Below are 14,578 nucleotides of genomic sequence, written 5' to 3'. Positions count from 1 at the left end.
ACTATTTAAGTGCTTCCAGCCGTTTTGTTCTTCATCGTGTAATTTAGAAGAATGATAAACCAACAACTAGGATTGGAAATAAAAAATTTAAGTTCAAAGTTGATAAATGGTGTATGTACTATTATATGTACTATTATATTGAAGCTTGGGCACAGGCATATTTCTTTCTTTGATTTCCCCCCATTCTTTTCCCCCCTTGTTTTCTTTTTTCTGTACCCCTTTGCATAAAAATAAATAAATAAAAAGAAAAAAAGATACAGCTTCTAGGGCCATGACATGCTCTTGCAGAAGGCCCCAAAACTGGTCACGGGGCTACACTGCCTCTTGTCACTCATGAGTTTATCGGCCCCTGGGAGAAATCGAATCGCCTGGGTCACAGTGAGCAAAGAAAGAGAACCTGTGAACGTCCCTAGTGTAATTCGCTACTTACACATTAGGTTGATTTTCAGCTTCTTCCGGCAAGGCTTTGTGCTTCTCACCGGAACCGTCTTTACTGGTTTGGACAAATTCGATCTCCGAGTCAGAACACGCGGAATCCACCTTTCTCTTCTTTGAAAGTAACGCAGGGCTTTGGTCACGGCTCTCCACGTTTTCCTCTTTGGCCTCATGACCCCCGCCTTCCACCTGTCTAGATTCAGCTCTGCTCATCAGCCTGCCTGGAAGAAAAACAAAACGTTTGGGGCCCAACCTCTCATGCAGTGAGACACAGAATCATAGAATAGAATCATAGAGTTGGAAGGGGTCACTAGGGCCATCTAGTCCAACCCCCTGCACAATGCAGGAAATTCACAACTTCCTCTCCCCCACACACACACCCGTGACCTTTACTCCATGCCCAGAAGATGGCCAAGATGCCCTCCCTCTCATGATCTGCCTAAGGTCATAGAAACAGCATTGCTGACAGATGGCCATCTGTCATAACGGTCTAGACCAGGGGTCCCCACTGTGTTGCCCATGGGCACCATGGCGCCCACCGACACCTTTTCTGGTGCCCACAAAGACTTTTTAGGAAGTGGGTGGGGCCAAATAGGGCGTTTGCCCAGCAAGGCTTCTGATTGGCTGTGCAGATTTTTTTTAAAAAAAATGTTGCTTTGGCAGCAGCTGCCACCACAGCACAAGGACCTGCACTGTGTTACTGAAGTTGTGGCAATCATATGGTGGCTGGCTGCACCTCCTGCGGCAGCCATATTCTGGCAGCCATTTTGCTGCCACGCACACCGCTCCGTGTCGGAACTCCAAAGGCGCCTGCAGGCTCAAGAAGGTTGGGGACCCCTGCAGTAGCTGTACGGAAAGCCTCATGGGTTAGTGTTTCTCACGTGCCCAGCGTCCCGTTGAGATCAGGCCTGCGATTCTGTACAGACTGTAAGATTCTGAAACGGGACAGTCTGGTTCGTGACTGTGCGTGCACGTCTTACAAAAGCTGGAGTAAACCAGGATCAAAACAAAGAGTGTTTTATTTCTGTTTTCTAGGGTTCAGATCTCGCTTGAGTCGCCTGAATCCTCTTCTTGTCCACTGCTTGGCCCTTGCCTTTGTTCCTTACTCTCTGCTAATGTACACGTGGTCAAGGTTGGGGTCCCCACTCTGCCACGGAAGCTTGCTGAGTGACCTTAGGACAGTTACTTACTGACTCTCAGCTGAAGCTACCTCGCAGGGTTGTTGTGAGGATAAAATGGAGAAGAGAACAATGTAAGCTGCTTTGGGTCCCCGCTGGGGAAAAGACGGGGTGGAAAAGGAGGAGGAGAGTTGGTTTTTATCTGCCGACTTTCTCTACCACTTAAGGGAGAATCATAGAGCACCGTGTATTTTACAATTTATATTATATGATGTAATTTTGACTGTTGTATAAGTGCTGTTTTTGTATTTTTGTATCTTTTACGGTTTTTTCTGTTTTCTTTTTATTATATTTGTTTTTTATAAAAATTATATATATATATAAAGGGAGAATCAAACCAGCTTACAGTCACCTTCCCTTCCCCACAACAGACACACCGTGAGGTAGGTGGGGCTGAGAGACCTGTGACTGGCCCAAGGTCACCCAGCTGGCTTAATGTGAAGGAGGAAACCATACCAGTTCACCAGATTAGCCTCCACCGCTCATGTGGAGGAGTGGGGTATCAAACCCAGTTCAAACCCAGTGGGGTATCAAACCCAGTTCTCCAGATTAGAGTCCACCGCTCCAAATAACCACTACACCACGCTGGCTCTCATAAATAAATGTACACGGCATTTATGAATGAAACAATGGCAGACTTAGGAGAATTTGTGCCTTAGTACAGAAGATTTCACCAGCGCAGCCAACTTTAGTATCGTTGGAGGTAGGCTAAACATTTATGGCGATCCATCTGGTAGGGCATTCTTACAAGGCAAGAGTCTCCCCAGGCCGCTAATCAACAGTACTGGCCAGAACTCCAGGCATGATGCCCACCCAAATCCTCTCACCTGCCAAGGGTCCGTCTTCTCAAGGTCAAATTCCCTCCAATTCTCCAAAAATAGTGGGCAGAGATGACTGAGACATGCTCACTGTGCAAGAGATACCATACATGCGCCCAGCAGCTGGACAAACACTTGTCAGGGTTGCTTTAATTTGAAAATGAGGCTTTATGAGTACAATACAGAAAGCTTTTGATGTATTATAAGATGGATACTAGGTCTATTTAGAACTATTAGTACTTTCATTGATATATAATGTTGTGTTACTGTGTATTACATAGAAGATATTTGTTTATTGTTTGTTAAATTATTAGATGATTTAAGGATTGTTCTGGTTTAAAGACTAAGATGGAAAATGTTCAGTCATAATATTATACAGGAATAGCATAGAATCTAGCGAATATAAATAAGTTTATATAAGGTTATATGGCAGCTAGCATGATTTAATAAGGGCTAGTTTAAAACATTCATATTACGAGAGGGAAAGTTTGAAAAGAAAAACAACATTTAACTTAATATTAAAAAACATTAAAATTAATGATATACAGTTGTAATAGTGTATTATAGGGAAGATGGTAAAAGGGCAGCAAAATTGTTCATGTTTACCCAGATAAAGTTTGCTTTTGTTTGTTAGTCTATGTTAGTTTAGGTGTATGTAATGTAATGTATTGTTTGCATCCTTTGGTTTTGTTCTGATGTTATGTGTTCTATATTTGTTTGTATCTTATAGTTATGAAATAAAAATTCAATTAAAAAAGACTTTAAGATGGGACTTTACTAATCTAATTTCCCTTTCTGTATTATTATTTCTCTACTTTTTGTTTTGACATATATATAAAGGTAAAGGTCCCCTGTGCAAGCACCGGGTCATTCCTGACCCATGGAGTGACATCACATCCCTACGTTTACTAGGCAGACTTTGTTTACGGGGTGGTTTGCCATTGCCTTCCCCAGTCATCTTCCCTTTACCCCCAGCAAGCTGGGTACTCGTTTTACCGACCTCAGAAGGATGGAAGGCTGAGTCAATCTTGAGCTGGCTACCTGAAACCTAATAAAACATATTTTTTTTTAAAAAGGATGCTTTAGGCTGATCCTGCATTGAACAGGGGGTTGGACAAGATGGCCTGTATGGCCCCTTCTGACCCTATGATTCTATGACTCTCCCCCTGCTGCAAACTCCATTCTGTTCCCCGTCCTTTGGACCCAAGTCACTGTTACTTTCTCAAGTCGTTTCCCATCCCAGCCCCTTCCTTTTCCATGCTCCCGCTCTTGCCATACCTGCGTACGTACAGACGAACGTCCCTTTGTCGATGTCGTCGAGGCAACGCACTCCCCAGCCCTTCTTCTCGGTGTTGAAGACCTGCAGCCGAACCTGAAGACCGTGCTGGACGACTCTGTTCTGGCACGTCATCTTGTTGCAACCGCAGGACAAGCTGCATTCGTAAATTCTGCCGCGGAGAGAGAAAAATGCGCACCGTTCTGAGCAAGGAGGGAGAAGAAGTGGATTGAACCGCTGGCCAGTCAGAGCGGCGAAACCCTTCTGGAATGCTTAACACATGGCCAACCTTTTCTGAGAAGCACTGATTGACTCAGGGCGCTCAGTCGATCACTGAGGCTAAAGGCTCCCACTCTCCTGGCTTTCTGCAAACTATGCAAAATGGAATTATTCCGCAGAGCTTTTTGCACAGGTAAATAGGAATGTGCCCTGACCTGGATGGCCCAGGCTAGCCTGATCTCATCAGATCTCAGAAGATAAGCAGGGTCAGGCCTGGTTAGTATTTGGATAGGAGACCACCAAGGAAGTCCAGGGTTGCTATACAGAGGAAGAAACTGGCAAACCACCTCTGTTAGTCTCTTGCCTTGAAAATCCCATAAGGGGTCGCCATAAGTCAGCTGCAACTTGACGGCTCTTTACACACATACATAGGAGTGTACTGTAATGAAATGGTCAGAAAGCCATAAGGACGGTGGCCTATACTACTGCATTGCTGCCTATCCCTGTAAGCATGCTCCAGACAAAGTGGTTTCTACACCACGTAACGTATCATGTTCAAAAGCCCATGCTTTGTTTCTGCTTTGTTTGATATTTCTGTTTGTTTTCAGACCTCTGTAGCTCAGATCGCATTGGACAGTTCATTGGATGCCCATCCCGTCAATCGTACTTGAGGAACATGATTTAATCCGCCTTAAGTCTCAGTGTTAAAGGCAGACTGTAAATAATCACAAATTGCTAGTGAGTCAGGAACACGCATTGCCTGTCTCCAGCCTCAAGACCCTGAATTCATATTCACAGCCCATTATTAAATGCTAGGCTGTTCTTTCCCATTAGTTTGCTGCAAGCTGCCATTTAATGCAGAATGGCAACACAAAAATGAAAGAAAGAAGAAAAAATAATGCATGTCTAAAGCAAGACACTACTGAACCAAGGATGCAATAGAATAACCTTATGTGACAAGGAAGGAAGGGAGGGAGGAAGGGAGGAAGGAAGGAAGGAATCCTTACCCACTGGAAATTGGCCCATCCAGCCTCTTATACTTGTATCCTTGCAAGGATTCCGTTCCCGGAGATGCAGAAGTTTCTGTGCAGCTCCTCCGAGAGAGAATCTGGCAGGCACATTTTGTCCTAGAAAGCACACATGAGAGCTAAGAGGAAATAAGTATACGAAATAAAGCCCATTTACTCTCTGGATTCCTGGGGGGAGGGGTGACAATTAATTTTCCAGGGACTTGAGTACACCTTTGCTTAGTCACTTTCCCAGATACTTATTTTCAGGACACATACATGGAACATTTACGCCCCACTACTTTTCCATGCGGTCATAATGGTCAGGTGCCATACCGGAGCCCATTGCTCTCTTTTGGGGTGGAAAGTAGCCCTGCAATCTCCCAGGGAGACTGCGCAGCCAGCGAGGGGAAGACAACAGCCCTCTCCATACCCCCCAAAGCTGGCTTTGCCAAGGACTTCCCCCAATGCCTTCCTTCCAGGAGGTCAGTTGAGCATGCTAGTGGCGGGGTGGGGATAAGGAGGAGGAAAGCAAGAGGCACCCAAAGCAAAGTGAGAAATGTTCTATACTTTTTAAAAAAAATTTTTTTTTTAAAGATCAGCTTGTGAGACTCTGTCCTAGCAGCAGCAAGTTTTGCACCTTTTATGAAACCAAAACAATCAAATGCAATGGCTATGAATTGCCCTGTAAGCATCGAGACATATGAGCCCCGTGGCGCAGAGTGGTAAGCTGCAGTACTGCAGTCAAAAGCTCTGCTCATGACCTGAGTTCGATCCTGACAGAAGTCGGTTTCAGCTAGCCGGCTCAAGGTTGACTCGGCCTTCCATCCTTCCAAGGTCGGTAAAACGAGTACCCAGCTTGCTGGGGGTAAAGTGTAGACGACTGGGGAAGGCAATGGCAAACCACCCCATAAACACAGTCTGCCTAGTAAACGTCAGGATGTGACGTCACCCCATGGATCAGAAATGACCCAGTGTTTGCACAGGGGACTACCTTTACCTTTTAAGTATCAAGACACCAGAATTAGTTCTGTTAGGGGCAGAAAATTTCTTGGGCCAGCAGCAGGCATTAAAATGATTGCCAGCAGGGGGCGCAGTAAGAGCCAATACCATGTACAGCCTCCACTGGAGACAGTGCAGTTTGTAAATTCCTGGGCAATAGGCACACACACTCAAACACACACATAAACACACACACCGTCCTGTGTGTGCATCAACAAATGTGCATCAGAGACCAAACCCTTCAGGATCCCCACAGCGCCGGGCACGCTCTCGATACTTACGCGTCCCTGCAGCCGTCGGGGCAGTCGCACGAGGCGAGGAAGGCACTTGAGAAATTGTTCAGGAAGAGCCCGCGGGGCCAAGAGGCCTTGCGATACTTAAAGTACGGCAGCCGCTCGTGGTCGACCTCATTGCAAAAGGAGACGGGCGTGGTCTCCGCCCCTTTGCTGATGTCGTAATCGAATGCGAGCCCTTTACGGCTCGGGTAGTTCCTGAACACCTGGACATAAGTGTTGAAAGAAAAGTGGTCCAGAAACAGGAACCAGCACTCCGTCTGAAGCAAGTAATCCTGGACCTCTTCGAAATTCCTCAGGCTTCTTCCGCAGGGGGCTTTGTAGACCACGTCCAACATCTTGGAGGGGAGGTCGCCTTTGGCGTGCCTCCTCTGGAAGCAACACAGGAGGGGCAGGTTCAAGGGGTTCCCGCCTTTGAACGAGCTCCACGGCCTTTTGACAAGACATTCTCGAGAGCAGGCGTGTGGCGGACAAGGGAGTCTTGAGGGCGCTTCTGCTGGGTCTCCTGTAGCCCTTGGAGATGTCGCCTCCTTGACCTCCGTCCTCCACCCATGCCAAGAGTCAGAAAAAGCATGTCAAACAACCAGCAAAGGGGCAAGCAGATTGTTTTTTAAAAGCTATCGTTCGTTAAACCCATATTTATGACCCACGGTGACAGCGGACTGAGCATTTTGATGAACTTAAACATTTTAAGTTTAGCGTATAATAACAACAACAAGAAAATGAAAATTCAACAGCAGTAGGTTAAACATACTAGTACAAACAAGATATGTTCCAAAGTGTCTGTTAAGTGCCGTCAAGTCGCTTCCAACGCATGGCGACCCTACGAATCAATGTCCTCCAAAATGTACTATCTTTGACTGCGTTGCTCAGATCTTGCAAACTAAGGGCTGTGGCTTCCTTATGATCCAATACCAGTGCTTTTTACAGAAATCACAACATTTGTTGTATTCACTTAAAAGGTAAAGGTCCCCTGTGCAAGCACCGATTCATTCCTGACCCATGGGGTGATGTCACATCCCGACGTTTCCTAGGCAGACTTTGTTTACGGGGTGGTCTGCCAGTGCCTTCCCCAGTCATCTTCCCTTTACCCCCAGCAAGCTGGGTACTCATTTTACCGACCTCAGAAGGTCGGTAGTCGACCTTGAGCTAGCTACCTGAAACCGACTTCCATCTGGATCGAACTCAGGTAGTGAGCAGAGCTTTTGACTGCAGTACTGCAGCTTAACACTCTGCGCCACGGGGTTCTTAGCAGAGCTTAATAAATGCAAACCATATGATAGTTTTGTGGGCATCATTTATTTCACAATGCCCCCTTCTCCACATACTCTAGAAAAGGCAGCCACCTATTTAAAAAGTTAGTAGAGTAAGATAAGTTATATTTTTAGATTTCTTGTAATTAATGGAACAATCACACACACACAAATGATAAATATTATTTAGACCCTTTTACTCACAAAGAAACTCTCTCTCCTGGGCTTCCTGTAGCTTCATCTGATGGAGAAGGTTGTAAGCGAAGTTCACATGTCTGGGTATCTTCCAGAACACCGTTTACTTGGAAGAGCAAAATGCAAATTTCAGTAGTAAATATTTTACATTGCAAGCCAAAGCAATCATGTTTAAGTTCATTACAGACACTACTAAAAAGCCCAAGACAAACACAGACACAAACATCTAAGCTGAGATGTAAAGACAATTTTAAGAGATTTTCAATACCAAGTATAAGCTCTCTGCAGGAGGCGGAGCTAGACACCAAATGAGGGGTCGTGGCTCAGTGGTAGAGCATCTGCTTGGCATGCAGAATGCCCCAGGTTCAGTCTCCGGCATCTCCAGTTCAAGGGACTAGGCAAGTAGGTGATGTGAAAGACCTCTGTGCCCGAGATCCTGGAGAGCCACTGCCGGTCTGCGTAGACAATACTGACTTTGATAAACCACGGGTCTGATTCAGCATAAGGCAGCTTCATGTGTTCTTCATGTGATTTCCCCAAGCTTAACTTCAGTAACACTGTGCAGATCCTTGTGCGGTGGGGGCAGCTGACACCTTTTCTGATACCTGCCAAGTGTTTTTAGGACGTGAGCAGAACCAGCTAGGGCTTTAGCCCAGCAAGGCTTCTGATTGACTACTGGAGATTTGACTGGCTCAAGCAGGGTTTTTTTAAATGTTGCTTTGGCAGCAGCTGCCACCACAGCCCAAGGATTTGTACTGTGTTACTGAAGTTAAGCCGTGGCAGCCATTTTGTGGCTGGCTCCACCTCCCGCGGCAGCCATTTTGTGGCAGCCACTTTGCAGCTGCGCCCACCGTGCCATGTCAGAATTCCACATGTGCCTGCAAGCTCAAAGAGGTTGGGGACCCCTGGAATAAACCAAGGCGGTGTAGTGGTTAGAGTGCCAGACTAGGAACTTGGAGACCCAGGTTTGAATCCCTGTTCCGCACTGGAAGCCTGCTGAGTGACCTTGGGCCAGTCACATATTCTCAGGCTAAGCTACCTCCCAGGGTTGTTGTGAGGATTGAATGGAGGAGAGAAGGCGGATGTAAGCCACTATGGGTGCCTGCTGGGGAGAAAGGTGGGGTGTAAACGAAGCAAATAAATAAGTAAACCAAGACAGCCCCTTTCTCTAGACTAGAGAAATTAGAGAAGCATAATATTTCAAGAAAGACTTCCCCTAGAAAAAACACTAGAATGAGTAATAGGCAATGTTTTATCCATTATGTTCCAACCGTTCATCATGTAACTCCTGGGTTTTCAAAAGGTATAATACACTTTTATTATGTAATAGGTAGACAATCTGATTGATTTTTATAGTTTTACAATTACATATTTAGATATACTTTATTTTACTTGATTAATATTCATGCTTGTTATATGATATTGTATTCGACTAAGTTTATTTTTCCATTGAATCTGCTATATTGTTTTTGTATATCAAACTATTTTTACCCCTCCCTTCTTTTCCCTTCTGTATCCCCTTAATTATAAAAATAAACCTTTAAATTAAAAAAAAAAGAAGAAAAAAAGAAAGACTTCCCCTAATCTAGTTTTTCTTTCCTGGCTCAGCGGAAATTCTACACAGTACAAGGCTACAGAAGCCCCACAAGAGCAGAGAAATTTGTTCATTCATACCATTCGGCAGGGGCAGGGATTCTTTCAAATCCGCTTGGCTCACAAGCGCCAGAGCTCGGAAACATTCTGTTTAAACGATAATTACAAAAAAAGAAATATTGGGGGGGAAGCAATAGCAACTGAAGACGTTAATCACATCACAATACACAAATCAATAGGAGACCAGAGCGGCTGCAGCGAGGGCAGACTTTCTAAACACCTACAGCAGCCTCCGCAAAGTGCAAGGCATTTATAATGCCCTAGAAGTGTGAACCAGGATTAAGCACTCAGCTGGGCATACTGGTAGAGCACCTGCTTGGCCTTTCAGAAGATCCCAGGTTCAATCCCCGGCATCTCCAGTGGAAAGGATCAGGCTGGAGGTGATGTGGAAGACCTCCGCCTGAGACCCTGGAGAGCTGCTGCCAGTCAGAGTAGACGATACTGACCTTGATAGACCGACTGCCTGATGCAGTGTTAAGTCAGTTTCGTATGTTTACACCGGGAGGGAAAGAGACCCAATTTGCAACAATGAACCTCCATTTCTAGGCCGCTATTGCAGAGCTTCCAAGCTGCCCATACTAAATAAGGGGCAAACATGGTCTCAGTGAAGATTCAGTACTGGTTGCTCACCATTCAATGGTCTTCCAAGTGTCCATCCAACACACCAACAAAGTAAACACATCCTGGTTTAATCCCTAGGAGTTTCCGTGCTGCTGTTTCATCTGCTGATGTTTTTACCTGTGATGTTTATTCTACTGTTTTTCAGGTTGTAAGACACCATGAATATAGTTATTTAAAGAGGTGGGATATAAATAACAAGAGAGAAATAAAGCAACCATTTCGATGGCCCAGGCTAGCCTGATCTCGTCAGATCTCAGAAGCTAAGCAGGGTCAGGCCTGGTTAGTATTTGGATGGGAAACCACCAAGGAATACCAGGGTTGCTGTGCAGAGGAAGGCACTGGCAAACCACCTCAGTCTCTTGCAATGAAAACCCCAAAAAGGGGTTGCCATACGTCGGCTGTGACCTGACGGCACTTTACAAACACACACACACATTTAATACATGCCCTGACTTGGATGGCCCAGGCTGGCCTCAGATCTCAGAAGCTAAGCAGGGTTGTCGCTGGTTAGTATTTGGATGGGAAACCATCGAGGAAGTTCAGGGTCCCTATGCAGAGGCATGCAATGGCAAACCACCTCTGTTAGTCTCTTGCTTTGAACTCTACTGAATGCGACTTGATGGCACTTTACACACACACGTAATACATGCACTGTGTATGCAGTAAATATGTTCTGGGTTCTCCTGTACCTGGGAACCCTTATATCCCACTTTCCCTTGGCCCTCCCAGCCCCAGTTCCTCTTCCAGATGCCCATTTTGACAGGCCAGAGAAGAAGCGGACCTCTTAAGCAGGCCAGTCTAAGAAGAGATGTTGCCAAACCTTCCTCTGTTGCTGTCCCACCCTTGATCTTCTGCTTCAGGATCAAGATCACCTTCTGCAGCTGCTCAAACACCAAGTCCACTTCATGGTCTTCCATGCACTTCCAGAATGCTCTTGCTGCACCTGAAGGGGAAGCGGGGGGGAAGAGTTGTTTACTATAGGTTTGCCATTAAGAAAAAATATTAAGATAGAAATCCAGGGAAGAGTGTGAGGATAGAATTGTAGCCCATCTGCCTTTCAGAGATCACAGAACCATAGAGTTGGAAGGGGCCATCCAGGCCATCTAGTCCAACCCCCTGCTCAATGCAGGATGAGCCTAGAGCATCCCTGACAAGTGCTTGTCCAGCCTCTGCTTGAAGACTGCCAGTGAGGGGGAGCTCACCACCTCCCTAGGTAGCTGATTCTACTGTCGAACAACTCTTACTGTAAAAAATGTTTTCCTAATATCCAGCTGGTACCTTTCTGCCCGCAATTTAAACCCATTATTGCGAGTCCTGTCCTCTGCTGCCAACAGGAACATCTCCCTGTCCTCCTCTAAGTGACAGCCCTGCAAATACTTAAAGAGAGCATTCCTGTCCCCCCCTCAACCTCCTCTTCTCCATTCCCAGCTCCCTCAGCCTCTCCTCCTAGGGCTCGGTCTCCAGGCCCCTGATCATCCTCGTCGCTCTCCTCTGCACCCGCTCCATTCTGTCCACATCCTTTTTGAAGTGAGGCCTCCAGAACTGCACACAATACTCCAGGTGCGGCCTGACCAATGCAGTGTACAGCTAAAGGTCACATCTGATGGGATACAGGGACTTCTGTGAATCGGACTCCCAGAAGGTTTCCCCCCCCTTTTATTAGTAGGTAAGCAAGAACCCTGCCCTGACCTGGATGGCCCAGGCCAGCCTGATCTTGTCAGATCTCAGAAGTTAAGCTGGGTCAGTCTAGGGTTGCTATGCAGAGGAAGGCAATGGCAAACCACCTCTGTTAGTCTCTTGCCTTGAAAACCCTACTGGGTTGTTATAAGTCGGCTGCAACTTGATGGCACTTTACACATGGACACAAGCAAGAACCCAACTTGGATAAAGACAGAGGGATGTGGGGGGGAGTTAAAGCCAACCTGAAATTCCAACCTGAAATAGCCCCAGGAGACAAGAAGAAAAGAGCCAGCATGGTGTAGTGGTTAACAGCGGTGGACTCTGATCTGGAGAACCGGGTGGTTTCCCCACTCCTACACATAAGGCCAGCTGTGTGACCTAGGGCTAGTCACAGCTCTCTCAGCCCCACCTACCTCACAAGGTGCCTGTTGTGGGGAGGGGAAGGGAAGGTGATTGTGAGCCGGTTTGGTTCTTCCTTAAGTGGTAGAGAAAGTCGGCATATAAAAACCAACTCTTCTTCTTTTTGCCCCAACCAGGCAAAGCGTTCAGTTATCTGTACCAGTTTCAGGGCAAGTAATAGCTCCGCTAGGCTGCTATAGAAAGGTGCTGTGGGGAAAGGAGGCTCAAACCCTGTCTCCTCCCGCCCCCACAGTCCAGACTGAGTTCCAGTCCGCACATTCCTGCTAAAGAAAACAAACGACCCTCCTTGGAATCCCATTCAGGGAACTCCCAGTGTCACATCAGGATTTAGCCCTGTGTCAGTGAAGAGAGGCTATCCAAATTACCTAACGCAGGAGTCAAGGGACTTGGGGCACAGTTGGGATTCCCCCATGGCTCTCAGAACAACTGGCTTCCAGGGCCATTTTGTTCCTTCCACCCATTTGACTTTCAAACACAGAGAACTGGGTACCTCCACGGTCTAGTAATGGGCATATGGACTTGATCGGTTCCGGACTGCAAACACTAACGGACTCAGGCCAGGAGACAAGAAGAGAAGACAAAGAAGAGTTGGTTTTTACATGCTGACTTTTTCTAACACTTAAGGAACAGTCAAACCAGCTTACAATCACTTTCCCTTCCCCTCCCTACAACAGACACTTTGTGAGGAAGGTGGGGCTGAGAGAGTGTGACTTGCCCAAGGTCATCCAGCTGGCTTCGTGTATAGGAGTGGGGAAACCAACCCGGGGCACCAGATTAGAATCCACCACTCACGCGGAGGAGCGGGGAATTTAAATTACACGTGCTGAAGCTTTATGCTTATATGACTATGGATTGCCTTGCATTTTCCGCAGTGGATCACATGGGGGGGTAGAGAAGGGTCTTTCACATCATCTACTGCCTCATCCCCTCCCCCCCCCCGCAATAGAAAATCGCTGGGCGACCTCGGGTTGCAGCCGATTTTACAGAATCATAAAGTTGGAAGGGACCACCAGGGTCATCTAGTCCAACCCCCTGCACAATGCAGGAAATTCACAACTACCTCCCCGCTCCACACCCCTAGTGACCAGAAGATGGCCAAGAGGCCCTCCCTCTCATCAGAATCATGGAGTTGGATGGGACCACCAGGGTCATCTAGTCCAACCCCCTACACAATGCAGGAAATTCACAACTACTTCCCCCCACACCCCCAGTGACCCCTACTCCATGCCCAGAAGATGGCCAAGATGCCCACTTGCTCATCATCTGCTTAAAGTCACAGAATCAGCATGGCTGACAGATGGCCATCTAACCTCTGCTTCAAAACCTCCAGGGAAGGAGAGCTCACCACCTCCAAGGAAGCCTGTTCCACTGAGGAACCCCTCTGACTGTTAGGGAAAAAAATTATGGTGACCCCTCATAAGGTTCCCAAGGAAAGGCATTCAGAGGTGGTTGGCCATCGCCCACCTCTGCACAGCAACCCGGGACTTTCTTGGTGGCCTCCCATCCAAAGGAGATCTTTCCAGTTTGGGCTAGCTTGTCTCGGCCTAGCCTACACCGCAGGGTTGTTGTGAAGACAACGAGGAGGGAAGAACCCCTTCCCCCTGACCTCCTTGCAGGAAGAGCATTTTCTCTATATAACCCAACCCGGAGATAAAACGCGCCCTACCTTCCATGGCTGGCTCTTCTCTTCCCCGACCTCGCTTCCAACACCTACAAAAGCATCCTAAGCGGTCGCCCCGCGCATGCGCACAGGCCACACCAGAGCCCTTTACAGGGGAACATAGAGGGGAGAAGCCTGGAGCGCCGCACACGCCCCTTGACTTCCGGGTAGATGTCCAAGAGAAATCCAGACCGCCCCCCCACCACCACTCAGGACGACTGTGAAAGAGCTGCAGCGTCTTTCTTTGCTGCTACTGTGGCCGTGAAGGAGCTAGAAAAGATTCTCAAATGTAAGGATGTGTCCCTGGCAACCAAGATGAGGATAATTCACAGAATTACAGTTGATATTCAAACTAAAGTCAATGCATTTACCTGGGCTGAATAAAGACCTTGCATTCGTGGCTCAGGACCAGTGCTGATTTCTCCACACCCATCTCTCCCCTGGACATCACAGACTCTTCTGCATACCACCCCTAATCCCATCACGCCTGCTATTCCCATTGACATACTGCTAACATTGACATACTAATGCTTGTCTGAATTCACTCTCCTCTACTTAAAGGCAGATGGATTCACATTCTAAGCTGTATCTGAAGAAGTGAGCTGTGGCTCACGAAAGCTCATGTGTGTGTGTGTAAAGTGCCGTCAAGTCGCAGCCGACTTATGGCAACCCCTTTTTGGGGTTTTCATGGCAAGAGACTAACAGAGGTGGTTTGCCAGTGCCTTCCTCTGCACAGCAACCCTGGACTTCCTTGGTGGTCTCCCATCCAAATACTAACCAGGGCTGACCCTGCTTAGCTTCTGAGATCTGACCAGATCAGGCTAGCCTGGGCCATCCAGGTCAGGGCCACGAAAGCTCATACCCTACC

General features: G+C 47.1%; 1 protein-coding gene across 1 annotated transcript in view; it reads right to left on the bottom strand.

Moving 5' to 3' along the window:
• Nucleotides 1–13,723, bottom strand: part of SETDB2 (SET domain bifurcated histone lysine methyltransferase 2) — a 52,933-nt gene extending 39,210 nt beyond the window's left edge. The window contains exons 1-7 of the mRNA XM_056856860.1: nt 13,717–13,723; nt 10,771–10,893; nt 9,351–9,416; nt 6,217–6,676; nt 4,934–5,053; nt 3,710–3,879; nt 431–656 (exon numbers count right to left, since the gene is read on the bottom strand). Of these exons, the coding sequence (XP_056712838.1) occupies nt 431–656; nt 3,710–3,879; nt 4,934–5,053; nt 6,217–6,676; nt 9,351–9,416; nt 10,771–10,893; nt 13,717–13,723 (1,172 nt within the window). The remainder of the gene's footprint in view (nt 1–430; nt 657–3,709; nt 3,880–4,933; nt 5,054–6,216; nt 6,677–9,350; nt 9,417–10,770; nt 10,894–13,716) is intronic.
• Nucleotides 13,724–14,578: the final 855 nt, after the last annotated feature.

This window comes from Euleptes europaea, chromosome 10 (assembly GCF_029931775.1).
Source record: "Euleptes europaea isolate rEulEur1 chromosome 10, rEulEur1.hap1, whole genome shotgun sequence".
Taxonomy (NCBI): domain Eukaryota; kingdom Metazoa; phylum Chordata; class Lepidosauria; order Squamata; family Sphaerodactylidae; genus Euleptes; species Euleptes europaea.
This window is presented reverse-complemented; position numbering and strand designations above follow the sequence as displayed.